Source organism: Leptosomus discolor, chromosome 3 (genome assembly GCF_034619465.1).
Source record: "Leptosomus discolor isolate bLepDis1 chromosome 3, bLepDis1.hap2, whole genome shotgun sequence".
Lineage (NCBI taxonomy): Eukaryota > Metazoa > Chordata > Aves > Leptosomiformes > Leptosomidae > Leptosomus > Leptosomus discolor.
Window position 1 is genome coordinate 67800509 of NC_141393.1, and position 13976 is coordinate 67814484.

General features: G+C 47.5%; 1 protein-coding gene across 1 annotated transcript in view; it reads left to right on the forward strand.

The window, feature by feature from the left end:
* The window catches only part of PAPPA2 (pappalysin 2), a 93571-nt gene that overhangs the window by 49292 nt on the left and 30303 nt on the right, over positions 1 to 13976 (forward strand). The window contains exons 13-15 of the mRNA XM_086462661.1: positions 230 to 449; positions 11076 to 11247; positions 13599 to 13776. Of these exons, the coding sequence (XP_086318787.1) occupies positions 230 to 449; positions 11076 to 11247; positions 13599 to 13776 (570 nt within the window). The remainder of the gene's footprint in view (positions 1 to 229; positions 450 to 11075; positions 11248 to 13598; positions 13777 to 13976) is intronic.

Sequence of the window (13976 nt, forward strand, 5' to 3'; positions counted from 1 at the left end):
GGACTGTGGCACCAGTCTGTGCTGTCCCAGCACGGACACCAGGAGCCTGCACCATTGGTGTGATCTCTCACTGGATTGAGTGCTGCTGTCCACTATCTCCCCTTGCATCATCTTCTGCTTCCCAAGCTAGTCTGTTGGGTTGTAGGGGGGAGCAGAAGAGGTAAATCAAAAGCAGAGAAAATACCACTGGAGCTGAACTAGTGGCTTCTTTCTTTGCCCCATCTTGCAGGGATGTATGAGCTGTCATGCCAGCACAACCCGCTCGTCATCAATGTGACCCATGGCCAGGAGCACCCATCCCACTGGACTGCTTCAGTGCTGCTCAACTTCTCCTCCCCACTCGTGGGCATTGCAGCCGTGGCCTTGCGGACCTCAGTTCATCCTGGCTCCTCTGACCCGACCACCTGCCTCCTACAACACGAGGAGGGACATGGCCATGAGCGCTACAGGTATGGTCTCCTCAGGGCACTTCCCAACTGGCACCCACAGTACCTCTCTCCTCTGTAGCTTTGTGCTTCAGTTCTGGAGTTTTTTTTCTACTCATAGTTTCGTGACTATTCACAGGTAGCTTTTGAGGTGGTGTTGGAAAATCCATTGTAATGAATCTTGGTTTGGTTATCTTGCTGGGGCGGGGGGGGTGGGGCAGGAAAATAGATTTTGTGCGTTGCCTATGTGTCTGCACAAAACTGCATTAAAGGATTGTTCTCTGGTGGACTAAGCTCCCTCTGCTGAAGAGTTATTGCTGAGGGTTGCTGCTGAAGCTGAAATGTTGGCTTCTTCAGCATGTGCTTTACAAGTTCCATCTCCATCCATTCCAGTCTTCCCCACACTGCAGGAGGTAGGGACAAAGTCCTCCCCCTACTCCTCTCTGTGCTGTCTCCCATCTATCCCAGGCTCCTCCCCGATTCTCACACTGCCTCCATCATAATACGATAACAGTAATAGTAGAAATGGTTCTTTAATTTATTGATGTCCAGCACTTGCAGGCATCTGCCTGTCTTCATAAAGCAGCAAATGAGAGGCAGTGTTTGCAGAACAGGCGCTGCTCTCTGAGCACGTCGTGCTGGCAAAAGGACAGGGAAGGACTGTCGTCCAAAATAGACTAAATAAACAAGGCAGAAAGAGCGTGCCAAGCATAGATGTAGACCCAAGAAAGAACAAAATAATGGTGCTCAGCTCTGTCCTAGAGGGGTAGTGGGGCTGATGACAGCCAGACCTGCCAAGATTGACTTTGCTTTTGGATCCCAGGCTCCCTGAATTTACAAGTGTGCTGATCCAGGGCTCTGGTTCAGCCAGTTTCTCAAACTGCACCACTGGGAATACTGACTTTGGGTTCAAGCTTTGCTGGAGCTGTGGGGCATTAAGGGTGAAGGGCTTTGGCTAGGGTCATCGCATCACTGCTACTGTCATTTTTCTTTTGTTGGTGGCGCTGGATGGATGAACATCCCTGATAATGAATGCATGTGCGTGCGTATGTCTAAAAGCTTGTGGGATCATGGTACAATTGATTTATGTAGAGTTCTGGAAGCCATGAACATCCTGCAGTTGCTTTTTACTTTTTTTTTTTTTTTTTGAGTGCATTTGTGATTTATACAGAAACATAAATCTTAGTGAGTCAGCATATAAATATTATTCTCAGCCTTACATTAAAGGATCAGCGTCCACCTGAAATGCTGTCCATTTCCTCCATAGCCATTACAACTATGTACACATATGCTTCTAAGACCCCAGCCAACTGATGTGGTTTTCCAACTACATTTTCTCATCCTTTAAAATAATTTTGTTCTCTCACTGCTTGAGTGCTTCCCCCCTCAGAAGTGACTGCAAGGAGCAACAGACTGACTAGGCGCAGCTAAGCATCACCTGTGGACGGCGAGAAGCTCATATAGGGACAAACACAGAGGAAGACAGATGTCTTTATCTTAAAAGTCACTAAAGCTAAGCACAAGCCTGTTCCCATATCAGCAAAGCGCACGGAGGTGCCTGCTGTCCCCTTTGCATGAGTACGGCAGGACCCAGCAGGATCCTCGTGTCTTTTCCTCCTCCTCTTGCTGCCGTCCTGCAGGCTGCCTGTGGCCTTGGCTTAGCTGTGGTCTACTGAATTGCAGGTTACACATGTGCCCTTAGCAAACACTTGGAGTAAATCAGATCCCCAGAGTTTTCAGAGTAGGAAATGCTATTTATAATATTGCTGTTCTGGATAAAAGGCTTGAATATTTAGGGGGAGGGCTAGGCTTACAGCCTCCAGTAGCCTCACTAATAATAAAGGATCTGCCTCTGTTAAGTCAGGAAACATCCAAGTATCCCCACCTTATTATATTTTTTAAATCTATTTTGTATCTAAAACTAATGTACAGCAGTATTTTTATTTTTAAGGGCTAATAATCTATTTCATACAAGGCAGCTGGAGTCTGGGGAAAAAATTCCCTATAAAAATCCAGGAATATAAAATCTTAAGAGGTTTAGAGACATTTGACTGTAAAAGATCACGGAAGATCTGTGTTATTCCTGTAAAGAATTGAATTGATCGTTCGCACGCACCCAGCTTCATATACACAGTACGTGCATGTGAGTGCTTTCCTAAAATAACCCAAAAAAGGGACAGTAACAAAACCAACAAAGAAACGAGGTTTCCTGACTTCAGTCTAGAAACACTCTGTGCCAAAATAATAAATATATGATGGCTTAGTATTTCTGTAGCATCTTTCATCTTGAAGGATCTCAAAGCGCTTTGCCAGCTGGTGGGAAAAAAAAAAAAGAGATCATGTTTTTGCTGATGAAATGCAGACACCGCCAGGTCAGGTTGCAGCAGGCATTTGATGCTAGAGAAGTACAACCTTGTTTTGAAAAAAGACTTGCCTTCTGCTTTTGGACTCACTTGAGGCACTGAAATTTGGATGAGCACATGCAGACCAAAGCAGTGTGGTGTCCCTCCCTTGCACCTCACTACCAGCACCAGGAATCCCTCTCTACTGTCGCTGCCAGCAGCTCAGGGCTCTTCTTTGCTTTCTGTACCCATTCAGCACCTTATGACTTCAAGCAGAAATCAGACTTTTAGTGAGTTTCCACCCAGGAAACTCAAACTCTCCAGCTTTCATCTCTTTCTTTCTATTTTAAAAGTGAGCCACAATCCCTCCAATTTCCTTGGTGTACTAAACCAGGGGAACATTTCCTCCGATATGTTTATTTTTAGCTTGATTTTATTTTTAGTGTGTTTTATTTTACGTTAGCATATGCTGGGAAATGCCTTGGTGAGTTAACGGGAAAGATGCTACAAAATGCAGTCTGCATTGTGTTTTTATTTCCTGTGTGAGTGCTCTCTTCTGCTCCCCCAAAAGTGGGTTTAGTGCATCAAGGGAAGTCTGGTTTGGATTCTTTTTATATGGAAAATAGGTGTCAGGGAGAAAAAAATCTCGTGGAGGGCGGTGTTGTTTACATATTTCCAATTGCTAAACTTTGATCAGCAAAGAGAAGAGGGCCGTTTCACAAGTGGGTTTTATTTGCTTTGTTTTCTTTCTTCCAGGTGCCAAATCTATGCAGAGTCAACATATGAACTGTGTCTGTGCTGGTGTGAAAATTTGTGGGGGCCCTGGGTAGAGATGCTGGTGTTTCATTTCCTTCCCTCTGGCCCAGGGTGCCCCATGGTCAAGGACCATGCATAAAGTGGATGGACCCTTATGTTGGGATCCCAAGGTCACCCCTGATGGGATGAGACATGCTCAGGTCAAGATGTACCTCCATCCCCACTCTGTCCTCCCAGCCAGTGTCTGCTCAGGCTCTGCTTGCATAAGCAGTGCAGCTGTGAGGACAGCACGTATTGCCTGGCTGTCTGTTCCCTGCCTCTCCCAGACAAATGCAGGCTCCTGGGTGCAGTATGAGGCCCTTGAGAGCAGATTGCGTCTGTACTGCACCATGTACATCCTCTCTCCTTGGCCTGGAGGAAAACACCTCTCAATAACCAAGCCTAGGATCCTGATCACCACTTTTCCTGGGGCATGGGCTCACCTCAGCCTTTGCCTCTGACCTTGAGACCTCTCAGGGTTCCTCTTTTCTGGCATCACAGCCCGTTGACCTCTGGCACTTCTCTTGTGGTCCCTGAATGGCTGATGGGCTGTGGTGGCCAAGGCTCTACGCTAGGACTTGATCATTTACTTCAACTGGTGGCTTCACTGTCCAGTTGGAAGGTGACAAGGGGTATTCTTGGAGGCACAGGGATCATTTTCATGGGCTGCCCCATTCTATTTGCTCTCTGCAGTCTAGTCAGCTTCTTGAGGTTAATGCTTTGTATATGGGCTTTTTTTAGGATGCTCAAGGCATCTTCTGCCTTTCCCTGAGACTAGCCAGTCTCACCTAGAAAAAAAAAAAATCTCTCAACACAAAAGTTTTCCACCAATTTGATCTTGACTCAAACACAGCAGCTGAACAGCTTAGAAACAGCATACATGGTGTCACCTCATTGAAAGGGCCACCAGGTCTGAGAAACTTGTTCAAGCATAGCCAACCCCTGATACATCAAGGGAGGGTGATTTACAACACAGAGCAGTTGTGTAAGGTGCAAGGCAGGTTTCCTTCCTGACCCTGGCACAGCTCCTGGTGAAAACCTGAAGCTTGATCTTGATTCCTTAGTCTCTTACTAGTATGGCCATTACATCAATGACAGAAAGCCTTCTGTCCTTCCAGTGTCCAGTGAAGAAGGGAACAAGTGCTGGGAGAACCTGAGGTTTGCCTGCAGACCCCTCAGTGTACCACCACAGCCAACCTGCCCCCATTCTGCCTTGCCTTCCCTAATGTCGTATACAGGCACTAGCATTTTTCACAGGCTTAAACATGTCCTTCAGAAGGTTTTCTTATCTCATGTTACAGGCTGCAGGAGGTGATGAGTCCACCGTCTCCCCTGCTGAGCTATTCTTATATCCAGTAACCCTCTTTGTTGAGAAGTTGCCTCTGATTTCAAGATGAAAGTTGTTGCTTTTGCTCTATCCTTGTCAGAGAGGTCTAAATGCCTCCTGCCAGCAGATGACTTTTCTGTTTATAAGTGTCTGTACAGAGTGATCAGATCCTCTCACTATCTCCTCCCCGTGATGATAAATCTTATAGCATAGAGTCCAGCTATGGCTTCTGCTTGCAGCTCCCTTTTGAAATCCCTCCACTATTTCTACATCTTTCTTGGTGGTGGATGTGGATCAGAAGTAAATTCCTCTGGACAAGACAAGAGATGGCAGAAATAAGGTACAGTGTATTGCTGGGGGGATTGGATACGGATAAAGGTGGTGTTTGGGATAGCTGCATATGCACCCTTGAGGAACACTGGTAGATAAATCCTACCTGCATGCTGGCCTCACAATGGATATGTGTGCATCTGACTGGGGAAGGAGTCAGGCCAACTCCTCTCAGGAATGATGAAGGTACAGTCTGTCCTGCCTCAGGTTGGGAAGCTGACTAGACCAAACTTGACATTGCCTTCAGCCTCACTTTCTGTGCTTCTATAAATCTATTTTGGTGTAGCAAACAACAAAAAACCATGGAAAGGAACTGTCGGGAAATATATTAAGATAGATCTGCTCTTGCTTCTTTTTTCTTCCTTCGTGACTATGGCTATGGAGGGGCCAACAGGTCACTTGACATCTTACTGCTACCTTTTCTCTATCTGTGAGGTAAATGACAGTGGATGACTCACAGGGATGTTATTTTTTGCCAAGTTTCTTTGGGAGTCACGTACAGAAGCAAACATCTTTTCTTGAGATGACAACCTCGATGAAGATCGTAATCAAGAAGCATCACCAACATTGGGTCTGTACACGTAGCCTGCTCCCACAAGTGTGGTTGCCATCAGATTTCCTGGAAAAGTGAGACCTTTCCCCTTCACAAGAAACATGCCTGAAGGGAGAAGTTCCCAAGTATTTCCAAAACACCTTTTCTCATTTCCTAGCTATTCTCTTTTGCTAGACCACATTGGGGTAAACATCTTTTATCTCATTGATGTTCAGTGCCACAATGCAGACTCCACCGGAGTACATGCAGTGATTACTTTTAACTTCAGGAGATTTGGCTGAAGCCTCTACCTCTCCATCAACATCTCCCATAACCCCTCTCCCCAGAAATTTGCACCATGACATGAACACCTTACAATAATTTCTCCTGTTAAAGTTGGAGCTTGATAAGGGCTGTTTTAGCAGCAATCTTTGGGCTGAAAGCTTGGGTAGATAACTACAGCAATTTATGGATGATTTATTATACTTTAAGCAGCTGCACTGGATTTGGCTTGGCTTAGCTTGACTTGGGTAAATCCATCAGTATTTTCTGGGTTCCCTGAAATAATTGCTGTAAAATGTGAAATTTCAGCTTTTCAGAATTTGGGGGTTGTTGCAACAAAACAATGTCTCCCTACCAGTGTTGCCCCCACTGGCTCAACATGCTGCATTGCTGACAGTTACCTCCTGCTTTTATTCTAGAAAGATGAAGCATCCCAAAGGAAAAGTTTTGCTCTGGTTTATAGATTTGATCCCGTTTCAGAACAAAGCTCTTATCATTCCAGAGCAGTTAAGGCCACTACTAGGCAGAGTTTCACAAATTTCCAGATCTGAAACTTTCTTTAATGTGTAAGTTACGGGACTTGGTAAGCCCAGAAAATCATGCAGGCTGGTGCTGACGTGGAATAAGCTAAGAGAAAAAGCTTAGTGTTTTGTAAAACTGTTGTTGACAAATCATTAATTTGAGCTTCAAAAGATGATGAGATAAAAATGGAAATTTTTTTGGATGTTTTGTGCAGAAAAAAAAATATTGGCTCATCCCACATCTTATATGTCCTGAATCAGAAATGTGAAAAAGTCAGGAGTTTGCAGCTGTGATACAGGGATTTCATTTATCATCAAAAGGAGAAAGAGCTCCTTCGTGCTGAGATCAGAACTGGGCTAACTACACAGTTTCCTTGTCCAGCCTTCGTTAGGCTGTTCCAGCAGCTGGGAGCAGTGATTTATTCTATCACTTTACCCGAACCCTGGTAAAGCATGTGGATCATGATGGGGCCAGGCCGCAGAGTGGGGTTTTTTCTTTTTGTCCTGCACTTGTATGTCATCAGGCTCAAGAGTGTCCTGGCCCAGGGTATTGCAGTGATAGTCGTGATGTTGATAATGATAAAGGAAGAAATAAAGGCAAAGTTTGTAGGTAGAGATGATACATATTTTTTTAAGCTTACTGATATATTTGAGAAAATCAGACAACTTTCAGTCATCTGAGCCCCTCTTCAGGTCTGGAATAGTAGCACCAGACTTCAAAGCTACATGTAGGATGAGAACAGTTTTACCTAGTGGGTATTTGTGGGACAGGGGTGTAGTTAGTCACAGAGAAAATGGTGATAAGTTAGTCACCTTTGGGGGCAAAAAGAAAGCTAACTATTTCTAAAACACATCTATATGCACATAAAGTATGTGTGCATGAGTATATACATGTGGTGTATATAAAAAGAAACATTTTTATATTATGACCTACAATTATCAATCCCTTATGTATAACTAATCTATGTAACATTTTGCATATATATGGTAAGAAACTTGCTCATCTCTTGATCTATTTCATACCAGCATTGCTAGTTACTTTTCCAAACTGGTGGAAAACCAAAATGTGCCCAGTAGTGCTGAAAAGGATCAGTGCTTCATCACTTGTTATGCAATAACAGCATTGTCCCGACTGCAGTGGCTGCCCCAGACAACGTGCTGTCGCTCCACCAGTGCTAGCAGATATGCTCCAACCAAGCACTTGGCCTGGCTGGATGTGTCCAGAGGGTACCAACCCACCCTTCTTGAACCAGTCCTGTGATGAGCACACGCTCCATAACTCAACACAACACCGTGAGTAGATGGAGTTAGGTGTCTTGGACTCCCAGTGTGGCCACCCAGCTGCCCTGTAACCTGCAGCCACTTGGTGAACCCCAGCACCACTTCCCAACATGTGATCTATGGTTTGGCTAGATAACCACCCTCCATGTGCCCAGAGGCACCCAAGGGTAAGGACTTTCATGCAGTGATGTGTTGATGTAGCACCAAGCACCGTGGTAGGAGGGATGCTGTGCAGCAGCTGCATATCCCTGCATGCCCATGGCTGGTAAGGTATGGAATGCAAGAGCAAGGCTGGAAAGCTCAGCCCCTTTTGCACATGCATGTGCAGAGGCACGCACAGGAGGACGTTTAGGACAGCAGCTCGATCACAAGGAAGTGGAGTCAGGGACAGGAGTGTGTGTGTGTGCACTGGGGACACAGGCAGGGAGCAAAGGAACCACCCGGAGAAGGTGACTGCGGGAGGAGAGGGGGCTATACAATTGGTACCAGATGCCCTCAGAAGCTAATGACCTGACAAACGCTGTGCTCATAAAACAAATTCTTTAAAAAGGAAGCAAATGGAAATATAAGCTAGTGAAAGAATTTGCAGCAGCTGCCCTGAAACCATTTCTCACTTCATAAACAGGTCTGCATTGAAAAAACAGCCCCTTTCTTGTTCTCCTTTGTGGTCCCCTCCTGTGCCCACCGGCTCTTTTAGGGCTGTGGCCTGCAGGTTTCCACCATGTCTTTGGCTCAGTGGACTTGTCCAGAGTCAACAGCAACAGCACATTGTGTTCCCTTAACAACTGTGTCAGCACCGATTTTTTTTTTTTTTGGGTGTCGTTTCTGGGATTTCTAGCTGTGCATCCTTGGCTGGAGGGGTTGCGTGAACGCAACAAGCAAAGGCTCCTTCTGCCTCCTCTGGGTGAAACACAGTGCACAAAAACTGTCATCAGTCCCACATGGAGCAGGGAGCAGAGGGGAGGCGTTTGGGTGGAACTCCCTCCCTTTTCTCCCCAGTTATCACCTGAAGCTGCAGTACTTCTGCCCCTTCTTCAGGAGGGCTGATGTCAGGTTTTGCACCTATACCACTTGGTAAAAGAGAAAGCCTGACCACCAGATAACCATTTTCCTGTGGGAGCTGTTGTGTCAACCCCGTGTCTTGGCCTCTTTCTGTCACAGGTAATTAATCTACTGGCTGTGTTTCACTGATGGAGACTGTAGCCCTCCGGCCAGCACTCGTCTTCACTATGGGATTATTTGTGATGCTTAATTTATCAGTACCTAATGACTAGTCCTTGGTGAGAAGCTGCTGTGGTGAGGAGGGGGCTGTTTATTTCCAAGGGACAAGTGACAAACTGCAAGCTTTCCTGGGATCTCTTGTGACTTGAGGTGGTGCACAGGGGAGGGTAATTCCTTGTTTCAGCTGCATCTTACCATGGTGGCCACAGCTGGATCTGTAGAGCTGGGCAGGTGTATGTTGACATGGTCTTGATCCCCAAGAACCTGGCATCAACATGCACAGGCTTGAAATGCTGTGCGGGCCTGTGGGAAGAACACAGGTGCTGAAGACCATCAAAGCAGAGTGAGAAGGTGACAAGAGTGGGGTGGAAGAGACAGCTGCAGCGTGTCCAGCTTCTCCCTTCCACCACAGGTTGTGGTGTAGCTGTGTGGACATGAAGCTTACAGAACTCTGCTGCCATGTCTGGGGGGGACTACACGTAGTTTGAAGAACATGTCATGGATGGTTCCCTAATATCTGCAGAGGTTTCTTCTCCAGCTAAACCTTTCCTTGCACTTGGAGAATCCTCTGTGGATTCTCTGCTTTCCTTGATTAGCCATAAATAGTGCTTCTATTTAATTAATGATGATTAATTGGCTGTCACGATGTCCTATATCTTAGTGCAAAATTAATAAACCAGTTTTGTACTTCAGGGTTTGGGATTAGTTCAGCCAGCTGCTTCAAATATGTAGATGTGTTTTGGACTGTGAGTGAAACACCAAGTTCCTGAGCTTTTGATGATGCTTTTGATGAAATTATTGATGAAATCTGCTAAGTCATATCTGCTGTTTCTCCAGGTTTGGAAAGGAGAATAGGGACTGCATCAATGTTGCTACTGTGATAACACAGATTAAAATTAAAGACAGATCCTGAATTATGTGGGTAAATCAGAATCCTCTGTGGATTCTCTGGTGTCTAATACAGGGTTTGACACACCATCGCCCTTTAATCAGCAGAGGCTTTAAAAAGGTCTTCTCTTCCTGACCACATGTTGCTGCAAATCTTGTCTTATTCTGTGCTAAGGCTGACTGAAATTGAGGTGTGGATTCAAGAGTTACCAGGAAGGAAAAACACCCAGTGTTACTGTTTGGGCTTTGTTGCCTTTGGAAAGTGCAGATCTCTTGCTATCCACTGTCTGTCCCCAAACACTAGTGTCTGAGACGTATGCATGAGCAGAGTATGTAGGGGAGGACACATGTGAGTGACTGCAACCATGCGTGAGTCTAACGGTGTCCTCCGTATAGCACTGCAAAGCGTAGTTTCAGGAGGTGTCTTGCCACAAGCTCTCTGGCATCCAGTATGATTTGAGCATGTTGAGATATTGTTGTGTGGTGGAGGTCACCTTGCTGCAGGGAAAGCTGCAGCCCTCTCAGGAAGGTACTACAATGGCTGCTGTTTATAGCTTTACTCCTTGTGCATTCAGGAGTGCTGCTTGATAAGACCATCTAATACCAACTTTCCCACTTGGGCCATGGGAGAATTGTGGCCTTGCTGGATATGCCATCTACCTGCCCTCCCCCTGTTACCTCCCTCCTCTCAGTGTCTGTCCACCTGCACTGAGCACCACCAGCCCCTCTGGTGCCAGGCTGTGTGCAGGCTCTGTGCGATGCAGCTTGCACACCCTGGGGCAGAAGAGCTGGAGTAGCCCCAGCAGACAGCATGGATTTTGGAAGGAGCGTTTTTGGGTGGAGCGTACCTCCTTTCATCAGCTTGGGAGGACACAATGGTCTGTGGGAAGGTGTGGACTGGGACTGGGCTGAGGTCTAGCCAAGGTAGAGCTGGGAAAAAGTACCCTCCTGGGCGTCAACTTCAGGAGATTTCAAGCCTGGGAGAAGCTGGGGCTAAGGGATAGATGTGCATCTCTGTAGGCTTCTGTGACCCTCTGAGCACCCCATGCAGGTGCCACCTGGAGAAAGCCCCTCCTTGCTGAAGAAGTCCTGGGACCCACTGGTTGATCCCTTCCCTCTTTTCTTCCATAGCTGTGTCCATGGTGCCTGTGCAGGATCAGGAAGCTGCACAAGGCCACTGCTTGCTCACGCTGCCACCCTCAACTGTACCTCTGATGGCCCGAGGCACATGGCTTGCACCGTCACCTGTGAAAAGGGCTTCATCCTCCGCTCTGGCAATGGGAAGGGCCTAGGCTCCATACAGGTGAGTGGACCGTAGAGTGGGGGTGATCTCATGGCCTGTTGGACTGAACGCTAGTTAAGAAAGGTTTAAACACCCCGAGATGGTTGGAGTAACCCCAGAATACCTTGTTCCTCCAGCCCTGATCTCTTTGCTGCTTTTCCAACAAATCTCAGCCCAGTGGAGGCTCTGGTGCTGGACCTCTGTGCTGGTGGCTGGTGGTCTTGGTCTGGAGGCCCCTCTCCTTCCGTTGCTGCAGTCCTTCCAGCTCTCCCAGCCCAGTGCTGCCTGCAGACTAAGGCTCTGCCAGGCTAAAAGCTGCTGCAGGGGGTGTCCTGAGCCAGGGTGATGCACTCCCACAGAGGGAGAGGTAGACATTTCTGTTCTCAAGATGGGCATTGCTGAGAGGGTTAAATCTCCCTGGGATGTTTTCTCTTTTAAAGCTGAAGTTAGTGGATCAGGAAAAAATGAAGTCACTGCAGAGCGACTATATTTAGAGGCAGCTGACAGCACAGAGAGCTTTTCTTCCTTTGTGTGGCATTGCAATAAGGCTGCCCACACCAGCAGGGCAGCGCAGAGGTCACCGTGAAAGAGTTTGTACTGCTTTCCAGAGGGCTGGGGGATGCCTCATAAAAACCACAAGCCAACATGGCTCTTGGCCATTGATGCAGGAGACCTGGTACTGATGCATCCTTGAGAGTGGGGCTGCCTCGCATCTGGGCAGTTACCTTGGCAGGGTTGTGGGCACAGTGTGTCCCATCCTTAGGCTGTTCCTGGAGGGAAGCAGGAGTCTCTGGGGCTGAGCTGGTCCCTGTGCCAGCCCAAGTGAGAGTGTGAACTTGCACAGGGTGGAGGCAGATGGAGGGGAGTCAGGCCATGTCAGCTGGGTAGACCTTTCCTCTCCTCAGAGAGTTGCAAGTGCTTGTGATACTTGGCAGGCATGTTTCCCGTGCTGCCGCCGTTGGTGTTTGCTGAAGGAGAGGTGGGTGCTGGAAAGAGCAATGGGACAGCTGGGGATGCACCACTCGGCCCCTTGTCAGCAGGAAGGTTATTAATTACACGGCTGCATGGCTCTGCGGGCCAAGGCATGCCCAGGGAAAACAAAATGTTCCCGTTCTCTGAAATAAAACCACACAAAATAAATCTGCCTCGGGTGACAGTTTTCCTGCACTTGGCAGTGAGATGGGAAACTTCTGGACAGAGCTTTGCCATGTGGCTGTCACAGCAGATGGCAGCTTGCAAATGCCCTGCCCTGAGCCCCCCAGTGATGTTACTGGTTTTGCTGTGTGACCCTACTCATCTTGAGGCATTTTGGGAAAATGCACACAGGTCTCCCCGAGCATCCTCTCTGCCTGGTTCAGCTACACCATGATCCTGCTGCACACCCAAGAGTACCAGACTCAGATTTAGTGATGTCCTTCAGAGCCACCACATCCAGGTTAAATCAAAACATGTTGCCTGTGAGAGCAGGTCACACATTTGACTGTACGACCAGCATCGTACTCAGCCAGTGAAGGGACATCAGGAACAGTTGAAAGACCTCTTTTGGTCCGCAGCCCCTGCCTGAGGACTGCTGGGCTGGGGTTAGTGATCTGGGAGCGGAAATCATAGAGCAGTTGGGGCTGGAAGGGACCTTTAAAAGACCATCCTGTCCAACTCCACTGCCATGGCTAGGGACACCTTTCACTAGACCACGCTGCTCATGGCACACTGTCATACACTACACTGTTTTGATGAAGTCCATGGCACATGCAGATCATGGGGGTTAAGTTCTCGTGCAATCCTCCAGCTGTGTAAGAGGGGCCATGTAATCAGGATTTCTAAATGAGGTTATACAAACCTCTGATTTCAGTGGGGTCTGTGGTTGAGGCATGAGAGAATCGTTGCATTTAGGGAAAAACAATCAACAGGAGAGCTGCCTGTCAATGGTTGAGGTTAACTTGTTCTCATAGGGGAGAAAATGGCAGCACTCAGAGCTGGGAACAACTTGTAGCTCAGGAAGTTGTAGCGTATCCTGAAGGGATTTTCCTTTTTCCCTTAATGTGCTCTGTCACAGCTCAGACAATGTGCATGCAGCTAGTGTTTTCAGGAGGCAAGCAGCTACAGACCAAGCATTAGAAGGTCTCTTCTGCAGGTGGCTTTTGTATTACCTCAAGGGCCACTCACTGCTTTCACACCCCAAATGTCACCCCGTGAACAGGTAAGAGCTCCATGACTTGGTGTCCAGAGTGGGGATAAAGGGCACATTGGGGGAGGAAAAATGGGGGAAACCTCTCCTTGTCCTGAAACCTGGGTCAGCCCTTCCTGCTGTGGTAGCAAACTGGTAGATTAAAGCTCACTCGCAGAGGTCTGATGGAGCCTTGCTTTCTCCGCAGCAGAATGTCGTGCTGACGTGCATCTCAGGACGGTGGGACAGATCTGTGACTTGTGACCCTGTTGACTGCAGTGTCCCTGACCAGTCCCATGTGTACTACGCTGAGTTCTCCTGCCCCAAGGGGACCACCTACCTGCAGAGATGTTCCTTTTCCTGCATCCACCCAGCCAAGCTTCAAGGTACAGACTGGAGAGCTGAGAGATTTAATCACCCTTTTTGGTGCCATGTTTCCATGCCTCTCCCAAGCTGCCCGAACAGAGCACTGGTACTTCGAATTTCCCAGTTATCCTGGCTTCTGCCAGCCAGGTGGGCTCTTGAGAGACTTCCTGAAATAGTGGGCATCCATCCTCCTTGAGCAGAGACACCATAGTGTAGGAAT